General features: G+C 48.3%; 1 protein-coding gene across 1 annotated transcript in view; it reads left to right on the top strand.

Annotated features, from left to right (window-relative positions):
* Window positions 1-14484, top strand: part of FGD1 (FYVE, RhoGEF and PH domain containing 1) — a 46891-nt gene that overhangs the window by 30076 nt on the left and 2331 nt on the right. The window contains exons 2-16 of the mRNA XM_083718734.1: window positions 1040-1213; window positions 1945-2119; window positions 2570-3029; window positions 3856-3945; window positions 4539-4687; window positions 5792-5948; window positions 7846-7984; window positions 9041-9099; window positions 9457-9603; window positions 9719-9811; window positions 10616-10695; window positions 10953-10983; window positions 11783-11872; window positions 12117-12242; window positions 13055-13213. Coding sequence (XP_083574860.1) covers window positions 1040-1213; window positions 1945-2119; window positions 2570-3029; window positions 3856-3945; window positions 4539-4687; window positions 5792-5948; window positions 7846-7984; window positions 9041-9099; window positions 9457-9603; window positions 9719-9811; window positions 10616-10695; window positions 10953-10983; window positions 11783-11872; window positions 12117-12242; window positions 13055-13213 — 2129 coding nt within the window. The remainder of the gene's footprint in view (window positions 1-1039; window positions 1214-1944; window positions 2120-2569; window positions 3030-3855; window positions 3946-4538; window positions 4688-5791; window positions 5949-7845; window positions 7985-9040; window positions 9100-9456; window positions 9604-9718; window positions 9812-10615; window positions 10696-10952; window positions 10984-11782; window positions 11873-12116; window positions 12243-13054; window positions 13214-14484) is intronic.

The following is a 14484-nucleotide window of genomic DNA, read 5'->3' as shown; positions in this document are numbered from 1 at the left end:
GGGAGGTGACATTCTCAGTGGTTGGCAAACTCTTCTGTGAAACCATCTCACTCGGGAGACTTGCCAACCCCCATCATTCCTCTTTTACAGCAAGGTAAATACTTTATTGTCTGTAGGGAAAAAAGCCTTCTTTGTTTAATTTAGTTTTTAATTGGCATCTCTTAACTTGTTTTGGCTTCTAAGACTGCATATATTTTATTGCAGCTTTTACTTTCATATTTGCTTTTAACATGACTTTATTTCTTAAAAAGTAGAGCCATGCATTTTTCTTCCGCTCTTTTGTGATTTCAATTTGCTTAATAGTCACTCTGAGCTTGCTATGGAAAGGCACTTAATCACAAATGTGTGTAATAGCAATAATTTATTATTACAGTCAAAGAGCAGTTCAGAAGCACAACTGAGACACAAATGTGTGTGTTTGTTTATTTGTTTGTTTATTTATTTATTTAAAACAGTAGTTGCAGCTTTTCTATGTGATGCAACTAGGCCAGGAAACTAATTCTGATCTCTGAAGAAGTGTCATATCAGTCATTATGATGGGCTCGCAAGTCTGTTCTGCAAAGCAGAGTTATGAAATCCTTATTTTGCTTTCAATGTAAAGAGTTAAACGCCTAGAGACTTTTATCTTAGGCATTATACGACTTGGCTTATTATACGTAATGAGCCAAGGCTGTTCCAGGCTGTCAACCCTTGCTTCCACCCTTGTTGAAGGCACCCCAGTTCTCTCCTGGGCTAACACTTTTTGAGGAAATCTTGAGGCTACTATTTGTTTATTTGTTTCCCACATTTAATATCCTACCTTTCCTCCAAGGAACCTGAGATGGTGTACATGGTTCCTGTGCTTCAGTTTATCCGTAGGTTGTTACCCTGTGGGGTAGGTTAGACAAAGTGACTAGCTGAAATCATGGCTGAGTGAGGATTTTAATTTTGGTCTCCCTGTTCATCAGCCAGTACTCTAACCACTTCATCCCAACAGAGTGGATACTGCAGGGTTGCCTTTGTTTCACTATCTTGTCTTGTGTTTTTTTCTTCCTCCTAGGTCCTGCTCAGCCCCCTCGGCTCCTGGTCAAGAGCCTCTCCTTGGAGCCTAGTCCAGAACATCGCTCTCCAGAAGCCCCCCAGCGACTCATCTCTGATCCAGGACCTGACAGCAGCGAAGGAGAAGTGGCCAAACTCCGGCCACTCAAACGACCCCCAGGACCAAAACCACAAGGTATATAGGCAAGTCTTCACCCCCCAGTGAGCCCATCACAACAAGGCTCTTTGTGGAACTTCCCAGGAAGAAAGTCTGCAAGCAGAGCAAACTGGCTTTAACAGAGCACGTGGCTTTCCTATTCCTTGCATCAGGCCCTGCGGAGAAAGTGGGGTGAAACACAGTTGTTAGAAGAGGGAGGTTCTGATTTATTTGTTCATTACTAACAGCCTTGTGCTTGGCATTGCTTGGGAATTCGAACGAAAACAGTGCAGTTTCCAAATTGGTGGTGCAGTTTTGAAAGGTTTGGTCCGCCATCTTGATTCAAAATGGTGTCCAATTGACAAAAACCTTCTCCTTGATCTCAAGAACCATCGTGCAAAATTGGGTTACAGCATGTGCAAAGCAAGCAGACAAGCAAACAATTTTTCAAAATATATAGTAGGGTATATTTAGACTTGTTTTTTCAGTCAGGTTTGGCTCCAAAAGCAGCTGGCAATAAAATCCAGTGCAGGACATGTTCATATTTGTGTATGGCAGATTCCTCTACCAGAGGTAGGGCAGGATCCAGACTCTTTTCTCCAGAGAAAGGGTGGCAGAAGGAGATGGGCTGGGTGTAGGGTGCTGTTGGGTTTTGGTTGTTTGTTACCTGATGGTAACAAACCTTCTGTCAGTTGTCTTTGCTGGGGGTTTGTGTATAGCATCCATATATTATGTGTGCTTTTAAAAAATAACTTGAATTGCTTTTCCAGTCCCTCCTAAACCAGCCCATCTGCAGAGTATCCAGCCACTGCGTCTCCCTGAATCCATCCCCCCACCTCCATCGCGACCACTCCCTGCCGATCCCCGCTTAAGCCGCAGCCCCCTGCCAAAGGATGGATTGGGACCATTATCTGCCGTCTCCTGCCTCATTGAGAAGTTTGAGAGGTGGGTGCTTTAGTAGCTTGCAAGGCCCTGCCTCCCTGGGAATGTAGCTGGTGCTCCCTTCTGATGTTATACTTCCTGCCATAGCCACTGTGAGGGAGTGCCACCAGTTTGGCGGTACAGCCAAACTGGAAGAGTGCTCTGGAACACTTTGCTTCCGGATGAACAGCAGGGAGCTATGGCATCCTGTCCTACATGTTAATTTCCTAAGGCCTCTGGCTAGCCTTTGAGTCAGAAGACAGAATGCCAAGCCAGACGGATAGTTGGACTGATGGAGTGTGCCAGTTCTTAACTCTATTTTTAGTCAAGGGCTGTTACTTCTTTTACTTCCAACGCACTAGATTCTACTTCCCTTTCCAAGGTGAGACTAGAACAAGCAGCAGGTCTTGCTTTAGAGACTTTCTTCCCAGAGAGCCTGACTGTCTGTGTTTTGATTTGTTGTTGTTGCTGCAGGGAACCTGTAATCCTGGCTGTCGAGCAGGCCCCATCGCCGTGCCCCAGTCCAGATCTCCAGACCCCCGAGACAGGTCCCATGGAGCCCTCGCTAGATGGCCCGACTTCACTGGAATCGGCAGAGCTGGCTCACAAACTCCTGGACCTCCTGGCTCTGGAGGGAGGGCCAGAGCCTGCGGGTGCTGCTGCCTGCTTGCCGTCTCACGATGGTGGGAAGCTGGCCAACCGGGACAGTGGCATTGACAGCATCAGCTCCCCATCTAACAGTGAGGAGATCTGCTTTGGGGCTGACGAGGGCACAGGAGAGGGAGCGGGGCCACCCGTGCCTGCTGCTGTCATCAAGCGCCGCTCAACTCGGGATTCCGAAGTGGACAGTGACATGGACGATGGCAGTGGGGATGAGGCTGAGCTGCTACCGGAGCTCCCTCCCCCACAAGCAGAAAGACAGGACTCAGAGGAGGTGAGAGACTTGGACTGGCATGCCTGGGTGTTAGTGTGATCACCCGCTTACCCACACAGCTGATGCCTCCTGCCAAGCCTTTTCCTGAATACGATGCTCTTTACTGAGGTCAGAAGCAAAACTGGGGGATAAATAACAGGGGACTGGGGTGGGTTGGGGTTACACATCGATTAGAGAGGTGGAAGCGTGAGCAGCCTTGTCCACTTTTGTATTGTGATTCAGGAATGGTTAGTGAATACGAATCTGGGTCGTATCCTTGTCTGGTAATGCCAGCTCAGGTGCTGAGGGTAGGATTGTTTCTGATGGACTGAAATTCACTTAATGCCAGCTCAGGTGCTGAGGGTAGGATTGTTTCTGATGGACTGAAATTCACTTAATGGGCACTACTTACTCCTCAGAATATTTTCACTGCCTGGTTTGATTCACAGGGTGGTAAAACACTGCTATCTGATTTGCACAGCTAAGCAGAGTCCAGTATGGTTTCAGATGGGATGGGAGACTGTGTGTTGAGATTCCTGCATCTAGGGGGTTGGACTAGATGGCCCTCAGAGATCCCTTACAACTCTGCGATTCCATGAGAAGCGGGGATTCTTATCCACCTTGAGTGGCTGTGAGAAAGTGAACCAAGGAATTAGTGCAGTGTGCATTTCACAGTCATTTCTAGGCCAGCAGCTGAGGAGTGGGGGCCATAGAAGATATGAAAGTGTTTTGGAGAGGAGGGGGAAAGTGGGCTAATCTCACGCCCAGTTTCACGGGTGCATGAAGTACAGGGCAGATTGGATTTTGTTAAGTTCCCCACAGAGATTTTAATTTCTCCCCTTGACAGATGACAGTTCCACAAAAGGTTTTCCGAATTGCCAACGAGCTTCTCCAAACAGAAAAGGCCTATGTGTCTCGCCTGTATCTGCTGGACCAGGTACCTAAAATACAACGGAATATATCAAAAGAGCTATTGAGTGTCCACAGTTTCCCCGCCTGAAGCCTTTGCAGGCGAAATATAGCATCTGTGCTGCAAGCCATGCCCGACTGCAGCAGCTGGAAAACCTGCTGGAAAACTTAGCCCTGTTCTTTGGATTGTGGATCTGCTCTTCCAAGCTGCAGATACTAGAAAAGGGATTTTGGTGTAGAATCAGCATGGGTTTTCCCTTCCCTTCCCTTTGGATTTATATACCACCTTTTTGCCAAGGAACCGAAGGTGGTTTACAGTTTTACATTTCTCCCACCCACTCCCCAACAGATAAAATACAAACACAAGCAGACCCTTTGTCCTTTTCACAGGGCAGATGATGCTGATTGGCCCTACAGAGGGAGGGGACAACTTGACTGGCGCAGGCTCTGGTGATGTCTCCGCCTGCTTCCCTTACTCTTAGCCTTCTTACAGGGCAGAATGGTATCTGTTGGCCAAAGTGTTGCTGGCCTTCAAGTCCCATCATTCCTGTTGACTGGCCATGGTGACTGGGCCTGATGGGACTCTCTCCTATGTTGCTGAAATGCATTCCCACCTCCTAGGTCTTCTGCGCACGTCTGCTGGAGGAAGCACGCAGCCGAAACTCTTTCCCGGTGGACGTGGTGATGGGTATTTTTGCCAACATCTGCTCAATCTACTGCTTCCACCAACAGTTCCTGCTCCCAGAATTGGAGAAACGTATGGAGGAATGGTGAGGACAATTCCATTGGCTTAACATTTTGGTGCGACTGCCTACAAAGGTTTGTTTATGTGACACACTGCAATCTTTTGGACCAGTGTTTCTCAAGCGGGGGCCCCGCAGGATATTCCAAGGGGGCCACATGTGAAAATCGTGTAAATGGGGGGGGGGCAAGGCATGAGACTAGGGGGCCATAAAGGGAAATGAAAAGTGAAGAAAACAGAGAGGTGACCAAGAAAAGAAAGCAGAAAAGAAAACAGAGAAGCAGAGGGAACAGAGAAGTAGCCATGCTTCCCAGTGAAGGAATCTCCATGTGCACTCCACAGCAACGTCGCTTCTGATTCCTTCTCCCTTCCACTTCGGCGCACCAAGCTGTCCAGTAGGACGGGGGGCCACAGGAAGGAAACAAGGTCAGAAGGGAGCCATGGTCAGAAAAAGATTGAGAAGCGTTGCTTTAGACAGAAGTCCTTCCAAGCCCTACCTGGAGATGCCAGGATTGAGCCTGGGAATTTCTGCCTAGTGCTTGTTTTCCTTCTTGCTTCACTGTCCTTCTCTCAATCTCTCAAGCCTGGCTGGTTGGGGCTGATGAGAGTGGGAGTCAAGCAACATGCCCACCCATGTCCTGTTCTCCTAAATACTTCACCCTTTGCAGGGAACCATAGAACAGTAAAGATGCAAGCCCGCGGCGTAACTTAATAGAGAAAGTTTAGTGTCCATGACTCCCTTATGTCTTGTCCCTGATTTGCACCCGTTTGAGAATGTTAAGAGCTATGAATCTCCTCATGTTGGGATTCCTGAGCTCTGCTTGGGTGTTTGTTTTTGACTCCCAGTCCCTGTATTATTATTATTATTATTATTATTATTATTATTACTACCCCACCCATCTGGCTGGGTTTCTGGCTGTAGTTGGTCCCTGTAATAATAGTAGTAGTAGTAGTAGTAGTAGTAGTAGTAGTAGTAGTAACAACAACAACAACAACAACCCTGGCTGGGTTTCTGGCTGCAGTTGGTCCTGCAGATAGAATCTTGATGCTTTCCTACCCTGTGAATGGGGCGGCTCGGTTTCTGTCTCGGACCTTTCTCCTCTTCCTAACACTTTTTGCTTCTGTTCCCCAGGGACCAGCACCCGCGCATCGGGGATATCCTGCAGAAACTGGCCCCTTTCCTCAAGATGTATGGCGAATATGTAAAGAACTTTGACCGTGCCATGGAGCTTGTCAACACCTGGATGGAGCGCTCGGCACAGTTCAAGAGCATCATCCATGAAGTGCAGGTCAGCTTAGTTCAGGGGGATCTCAAACTTAGCGTTGCAGCAAGCGCTTCAGGTTAACGGCAGGGGAACAACGCAGCCTCATCATTGGAGCTACCCAGGTGGCGCAATTAAGTTATCATTCCAGTTGTATTATTCCCTATACAGCAATTTTTCTTGAGTTCAAAAGCACTTTAAAACGTTATTAATCGAGCATGTTTTAAGTACCGACACAGGAAAGAAAAATAAATCGCTTGCAAAAGGGTAAGGAGTTGCTTCACTGAATGCCCTTCCCTCCTCCCAGCCCTGCTGTTCAACATGGATGTGGAGGGAGGGGCTTTGGGGTCTAATTACCGTATTTTTCGCTCTATAACACGCACCTGACCATAACACGCACATCGTTTTTAGAGGAGGAAAACAAGGGAAAAAAACATTCTGAATGAAACAGTGGATGTATCATTTTTGTGCTTCATGCTGTGGCCACAGACATGTGATCTGATGGTGAATTTGGGCTGACCCAATGCAAAAATCCTGAGAATCCCTGTGCATCCATGGTTTGTAACCACGTTTTTGCACCATTGCAGCCCCAGGCAACAGTGGGTGTGTGATTTTGGGGGGGCAGGCTGTAGCCATGGACATGCTATGTGCTCTGATGGTGAATTTGGGCTGCTGACCCAATGCAAAGATCCTGAGGATCCATGTGGATCCATGGTTTGTAACCACGTTTTTGCACCATTGCAGCCCCAGGCAACAGTGGGTGTGTGATTTGGGGGGGGGGGCAGGCTGTAGCCATGGACATGCTATGTGATCTGATGGTGAATTTGGGGTGACCTAATGCAAAGATCCTGAGGATCCATGTAGATCCATGCTTTTTAACCACGTTTTTGCACCATTGCAGCCCCAGGCAACAGTGGGTGCGTGATTTTGGGGGGGCAGGCTGTAGCCATGGACATGCTATGTGATCTGATGATGAATTTGGGCTGACCCAATGCAAAGATCCTGAGGATCCATGTGGATCCATGCTTTTTACCCACGTTTTTGCACCATTGCAGCCCCAGGCAACAGTGGGTGTGTGATTTTGGGGGGGCAGGCTGTAGCCATGGACATGCTATGTGATCTGATGGTGAATTTGGGTAACCCAATGCAAAGATCCTGAGGATCCATGTGGATCCATGCTTTTTAACCACATTTTAAGTGGGGAGGGAAGGAAAAACACAGAACGGACAAGGAGCACAGAGGGGTGTGCAGAGAAGCAGCTGGCTAAGAATGCAGGAGAGGGGTATAACTGGGAGGGAGGAAAGGAAGGCAAAAGTTTTCCCTCACCTACCCACCCAAGCCAGCCAGCTCGCGCGCTCTCTCTCGCTCGCTCGCTCTCTCTCTCTCCCTCCTGCACGGAGCACAGAGACACACTCTGCTTTCCCTCTGCCTGGAGGGGAGGGGCTTTCCCTGCTCTTTGTTCCGTTTGAGCAAACACAGCAAGGAAACAGAGCAGGGTGGGCAGTAAGACCCTGAGGCAGAATGCAGGAAATCTGCCACTTCCTCTTTTCAGCTTTCCCTTCTAGGAGACGCGCGATTTTTGCCTGCTTTTTTTTTGCCTCCCCTCGCACCATTTGGCTCCAGGGACCACACATTCGCTCTATAACACGCACAGACATTTCCCCTTCCTTTTTAGGAGAAAAAATCTGCATGTTATAGAAGGAAAAATACGGTAAGATCTAAACAAAATTGGAGTGTTTGGAAGGAATTGTTGGGGAAGAAGCTCGTGTCTCAGCAGCTGCTCGCGCCTCTGTATGAAGACTTGCCCCGTACTCTGGAAACTCTTACTCTGGTTCCCTGAGTCTCGGTTCCCTATGGGAGCAGGCGGGCTGCCATTGGAGGAGAGCCAGGCAGACAGCTCTCTAGAGATCACTCTCTTCTGCAGAGGGAAGAGATATGTGGGAACCTGACCCTGCAGCACCACATGCTGGAACCGGTCCAGAGAATCCCTCGCTACGAGCTGCTGCTGAAGGACTATCTCCTCAAATTGCCTCAGGACTCGCCCGATTGCAAGGATGCTCAGAGTGAGTAGAGCTGCCGGGAATAATTGCAGGGGGGTGTTTGTTTCTTTGTTTGAATTTGTATACCACTTTTTGTCCAAGGATCTCATGGCAAGAAAAATAAAATAAAAACAGCATAAAAATACAAGAAAAGGGGTGGTGGCGGGGAGAACCACAGCACGCATTTCCTGTAAAACCATAGTCTTGTTTGCTAGCAGAGATTTACTAACCCCAGTATTTCCCAGAGTATCAAAAACCCTAGTCAGTGGGATATTTTCTCTGGAAATTTGAGTAAGACAGTGGTGAGGAACTGGTGGCTCACAGACCAGAGCTGGTCCACAAAGAGTTTTGGACCAGCCAGCCCACCGTGGCAGCGGCCTAAATTTCCCTCTTGGGGAACTGATGTTTTGAAAGGTAACTGAAGGGTGGCGGAAAGCAGTGCAAACATTGGAGGACAATCGGAGCACCTGTCCGACGCTCTCTGCTCTCTTCCAAGCCTTGCAGTGCTCTTCCCACCTTTCCTCTCCAGCTGTCACTCAAAATGGCAGCTCTCCTCAAAGACTTCCCTCGCCCGCTGAGAGCCGCCTCTGCCTCAAAGCACTGGAGCACCTTGACATGCCAGGTTCTGAAGGAGCAGCCCCCTTTTCACTACTGCTCTGCTGAGCCGGATGAGGGGGAGAGATATTCCCCTCCCTTTGCTGCCCAGCTGCTTGGGAAACAGCTGAGCAGCTGTGAAGAGTGATGTGTGTGTGTGTTGCAGAGTTTTGGCCCCCCTCAATTTGAAAAATGTTCCCCACCCCTGCAATAAGAGGTAGGTGACCAAGCCACAGCCCCCCAACTGGTTAGACCAGGCAGTACACCTCAGCGAGCTGGATCTCACTTTGTGTTCTCCAGTTGGAAATTCCTGAGCTAAGTGGTGAACCTGTAGCCCCATATTATGGTAACCCACCTGCGTGGTTTTATTTAGACACATGTTTAAGCATTGTTTCTGCTTTCAGTTCAGTTGGAGGCACTGTGTTGAGTAAGGCCAGCCTAGCCATTTAGACTCTCCTTTTCTTTTTTTCTCCACCTCACGGCCAGAATCCCTAGAACTTATTGCAACAGCAGCAGAGCACTCCAATGCAGCCATCCGCAAAATGGTAAGTGTTGGAGGTATTGAAAGCCAGGATGCCTGGGTCCTCTTTTCTCTGATGCAGGAGGTCACCACAAATTGGGTAGAGTAGGTTCACGCTGGGGGGGGGGGGGCTTTATTCAACCTGGGGGAGGGATCCATATCCCCTTCAACCCCTGTGGGCCATTTGGACAGAGGTGAGTTAAACAGAGAGAGTGGATAGCTGACTTGCCCTACGATCACCCACTGAATTTCATTACCAACTGGGGATTTGAACCTGAGTTTACCTGCTTCAAGTCCAACACTCTCCCCACCTGCCTGTTTTAACAAGTAGAGCTGGGTGCCATATATGAGTTATTTGCCAGTGATCTGTACCCCTTTCCAGGAGAGGATGCACTCGTTGCTGAAGGTGTACGAGCTGCTTGGAGGTGAGGAAGACATAGTGAATCCCACCAATGAGCTCATCAAGGAAGGGCACATCCTGAAGCTTTCTGCCAAGAACGGGACCACACAAGACCGGTACCTGATCCTGGTGAGAAGAGATGTTGGGGTTTTGTCCTTTTCCACCTGCCCTATCTCAGGAGAGGGCACAGCAAGAAGCCCTCTGCACCATATGCTGTCACCATTAACTCCTTTTCTTTCTCCAGTTCAACGACTGGTTGCTGTACTGCGTCCCCAAGCTGCGTCTCATAGGCCAGAAATTCGGAGTCCGTGCTCGCATAGACGTGGAGGGGATGGAGGTGAGAGGGGAAGGCATTAAGGGGACAAGAGAACTATGCAAATCTCAATCTCTGGTTGACCAGCAAGCTCTTGGAGTTTTATCAGCTGCTCGAGGTTGAAACAAGGGACATGGAACAGGATGGGTAGAGGGAAGGACAGGACTTGCCCTCCAGGCCGGGGTAATTTATCTTCCTGACTCAGGAAGGGGGAATTAAAACAGCATGATGTGTTTGGGTCAGACTGTGGTTACAGCGAACAGAAGTCAAGACTATCATCTGAACCACACAGTCTTGTGTGCTTATGTCTTGATCTGAATAGGTGAACTGACTGCATTTGGAATGTGTTTTCTCACAGTGGAATGTGTTTGGAATGTGTTTTCTCCCCGTTATGTTCTCAACCAAACATCCTTGCTGCTTAGAATCAGCTTTTAAAAAAGCAAGAATATGCAAAACAACCTAAAACCACTAGGGTGGGCAAGAAGCTAGGTAAATCTGCAATAAAGAGCAATACAATCATTTGCTTAATTAAAAAAAAAAAAAAAAACAGAAATAACAGAAGCGTATTCTTAAACACTGAGGAAAATCCGAGTGGTCTTTTATATTCCTATTTAACTGAGTCAACGGTATTTAAGAATGGAAACCATTTTTCCAAGAAATTGTGTCTGAATCTAGAGATAGCTGGGGGAAGTTCTCACAGCAGGGTTCGATGTGTGATGATATGATTAGTTGTTTGCACAGGGAAGTTGCTCTTGATGCTGTAGCTGATTGAAGGTTAAGCGTGTGTCTTTGAACCACCTTGTGTCCTCCTTCTTCCTTACTCTGCAGCTGAAAGAGACCAGCAGCCTCAATGTGCCCAGGACCTTCCTTGTATCAGGGAAGCAGCGATCCCTAGAACTTCAGGCCAGGTACAGCCAGCAAAGCCAGTCACTTAGCTTCTCCTTTCTCAAAGCTGTAAAAATTGTCCCTCATCTGGCGACGCGGCTTTGCCCATCCCAGTAACTCTCCTCTGCTGCTTCTTATCTTCCCGTGAGAGCCCTGAATCCATTCACCTCCTTCCTCCTTTGCCCACCATCCCAGATCAAGTGAATCGGTGTATTCTCCCCTAAGTCTGCTGAAAAATAACTCCTTAACATGCCTTCCAACGTTTGTCATTTTTCCTTAGGACTGAAGAGGAGAAGCGAGACTGGATCCAGGTAACTGCTGGCCTTTCTCACCTACCTTTTATCACTGTCAGGGATGGGGAATCTGGGCATTCCAGAGGTTGTTGTACTACAGCTCCCATCAGCCCTGGCAGTTGGCCATGCTGCCTGAGCTTCCTTGCCTCTGAAATAGAGGACCTGGCTCCTTATCTCATGTAGTTACATTTCCCATTCTGCAAAATCCTTCTGATGCTGGTTTGGGGGATTGGGAGAAGGGGGAGAGATCCTTCTTTTAATTAACAATGGAGAGGGTGGGGATTTCTGGCTGATGCTTGTATGGATGGCTTTCATAGATCCAACAGAAACGTTAGGGGTCACAGGGCTGACCAGGCTTCTTCAGTTAAGAATAATGTGGTGCAGAATGACTCTGTGCCGAGTCAGCCTTCTTGATAATGCTGTGTGGGCCAGAAGACCCACTTGCCTATGGGATCACATGGTGTGCATTTGAGGGTGCAGCAGACCACGGCCCTGGACAGCGCGCTCACACATTGCGATGCATCCGGTGGCATGACAGATCTGTGCTTTTGCACCACTGCCTGAGTCTCTGCTTGACAGAGGAAATAGGAAGCCCACAGTAAATAGCTCTGTGAGAGATTTGGGTAGCTGTTTCCTCCCTGAGCTGCCCACCAGTATGCGCCAGACTGAAACTGGGATTAGAGAGATGTGTGGACACCTGCTGGTCCTTGCCTTCTTGTCCTTTTCCTCGTTGAAGCAGGCTGGGGTTCTGCTTTACTTCCCAGTTCAGAGGCATATTTATCTGTGGCCACTAACACTGTCTTGTTAAAACCATCAGGCGATACAGGCAACAATTCAGAAACACGAGCAGACTTTGGAGACATGCAAGCAGCTGGTCAGCGAGGATGAAACGCCACCCAATTCGCCTGTAAGTCCTGCCTTGGTGTGTTTGATGAGACTGTGTGCTTTAATATGTGATTGAATGTGGATCATTTAAGAGAGAATGGAGGGGAGGGGGAACTACCACAAAGATAACCCAATTCCTGCAACAAAAAACCTCAGAATTCTGTACTGTGTATAATTTCTGCTCACTAGCATGCTTTCTCTAATTTTGCATGACTTGACTCTGCTTCGTGGGGCAAACCTATTAACTTTCTTCCCCTCCCCCACAGGGGTGTGAGCTGGGGCGACGGGCCCCCACGCCCATCCGGGAAAAAGAGGTGACCCTGTGCATGCAGTGCAAGGAGCCCTTCAATGCTCTCACCAAGCGGAGGCACCATTGCCGGGCCTGCGGCCATGTGAGTGTTTTCCAGCAGGGGGGTCGTCTCTTTCCCACTCCCAAGTGTCACCCCTGTTTCTTTCTATTTTTACTGAGAGCAGCCCCCTTTGGAGGGGAGGGTGAGGTATGCAACCCATAATAGTCTGGTCTAAATGCCGGTGTCTCCCCTGCAACCGTTTTTCCAGAGTGTAGAATTTGTTTTTGTTTTTTAAAAAGCTGCCTCCCTATAGGGAATTTTCCCCATTCTGACTCATCTCCTGTTTTAGCCACGAGGTCTCAGTGCATTCGGAGAGAGGTCTGAGGCAGAGAAAGCCGAAGGGCCACATGAGGCAGTTCCTCATGCCACTGGGCATGGCCAGAGTTGGACACCGACACATGTACACACACTCTTTTATGGGGAAGAATTAATGTGGTACGATGGCACATGGGGATGACTCTTCTCTGTATGCCAACTCCCTCCCCCAAGAGCCCTGAGAACTCTGTCTTGGCTAGTTCACACATTTAGGAAACTCAGATGGTTACGTTCTTTTGCAGGCATAAGTTTGCTTGTTCTGGGTGTTATTTTTTAACTGCTTCCCAACTGGGGCATGGGGAATCTTGTACTTAAGAAAAAATGTTTCCAGGATGAAGGTTAAGGGGCTAGGCTCTTCTCCCTGAACGCGCTGGCTTTTAGCCTGCAGGGATTTGTTTTAAATTCAGAGAATCCACTCTCCTCGGCCAGCCCGAGAAGCTCCTGCCCAGGAAAAGCTTTCGAGCCCTCCATTCCTCTGGGTGCATAAACTGGCTCTGGAGCCAAGTGACAGCTCCTCTCCTCTCGCCCACTCGCTGCAGGTTGTCTGTGGGAAATGTTCAGAGTTCCGGGCCCGCCTGGTGTATGACAACAACCGGCCCAACCGTGTCTGCACTGACTGCTACACAACGCTACAGGGCTCCCCCGCCAGCCCTGCCCCACATCCCAACACACCTCAGCGCCGGAGGTCCATTCTGGAGGTGAGATTGGCTCTCTGGGCCGTGGGAAGCCCTGTTGGGCGCAGAACACTAGCTGACCTCCTTCCATGGGACGCTTCCTGGAGAATTCCCCCTTGCTTAGCCTTGCTTTAGCCTGCCCCTTGCAGCTTCTTGTGCAGAGTCTTGGCAGTTTTATCTGTGCTTCCTCTAATATTTCTCCACCTCCTTGGAACTGGACCAGATATGACCCTCACGGTCTCTTCCAACACTGCAATTCTATGATTCTATGAATGCAGCACCCCAAAATGGGAGACAAACCTGCCTGCATTTCCTTTCCCTCTCCGTTTCCTTTCCAAAAACACAACGCCAGGGTTGTGGAAGTGTGAAAAAGCCACATCATGTAATATTGGTTGTAGAGTTCACCTTCTTGATCATCTTCCAGCATAGCGATCGGATTCTTCGGCAATCATGCTGTTTTAAAGTGTCTACTCCTCTTGGTTGAGTATATGGAGCTGTCTTATAACTGAATTAGATCCCTCTTCCTGTTGTCTCAGGAGATCTCTCCAAGATCTTGAGCTGAGCTTTCTTCCAGCCCTGCAGTCTGAGATGCTTTAGCTCAGGAGATCTGAGGGACTGACCTGGGACCTTCTCCATACAAAGAAAGCGTGTGCTAAAGTTGCAGATAATGTAACTTTTAAAAAAATCTACTGTGTTATTTAGCACTTTTTTCACTCTGAGTAGACCCACTCAAGTTAATGGACTTGACTAACTTATGTTCATTATTTTCTTTTTAAAAGAGTTTGCTGAAGGTATGGAAACTCTAGGAGAGGCTTTCCTTGCAGCTCTCTGTCCTTCCTTGTGTCCTGCTCATTATCCTACATGTCTAATTACTTAGTTATATTATCATCTTCATCATCATTTGAATTTATATACTGCCCTATACCCGGGGGGTCTCAGGGTGGTTCACAGAATAAAATCAAGCTATAAAACCACAAAATACATAATAAAAATAAAAACAACAACCCAATAGTTATACTGATCACTTGCTCTGGAGCAGCAGTCTTCCACCTTTACTACACGTTCAACGCAAACACACACTTTTTACGGTGGTGGCAGAGCTGCTGTTGAGACCCACCTTAGACCGGCTACTTATCCACCAGTTGAAGTCCAGTGCAGATTCTCAAGGCTTTCATGGCATACGGTTGAAGCTCAGTGCTTTACGGCCCTGAGAGGCTCTCAGAGTGGCTTGCAAAATAAAACTGCACTCCAACCTAGTGCAGGAGCAGAAACTGCAGGCTGTCCATACCAAGGAG

Source organism: Podarcis gaigeae (assembly GCF_964106915.1).
Source record: "Podarcis gaigeae genome assembly, chromosome: 17".
Taxonomy (NCBI): domain Eukaryota; kingdom Metazoa; phylum Chordata; class Lepidosauria; order Squamata; family Lacertidae; genus Podarcis; species Podarcis gaigeae.
The sequence above is the reverse complement of the archived record's forward strand: the minus strand, read 5'-3'. Positions and strand labels throughout refer to the sequence as shown.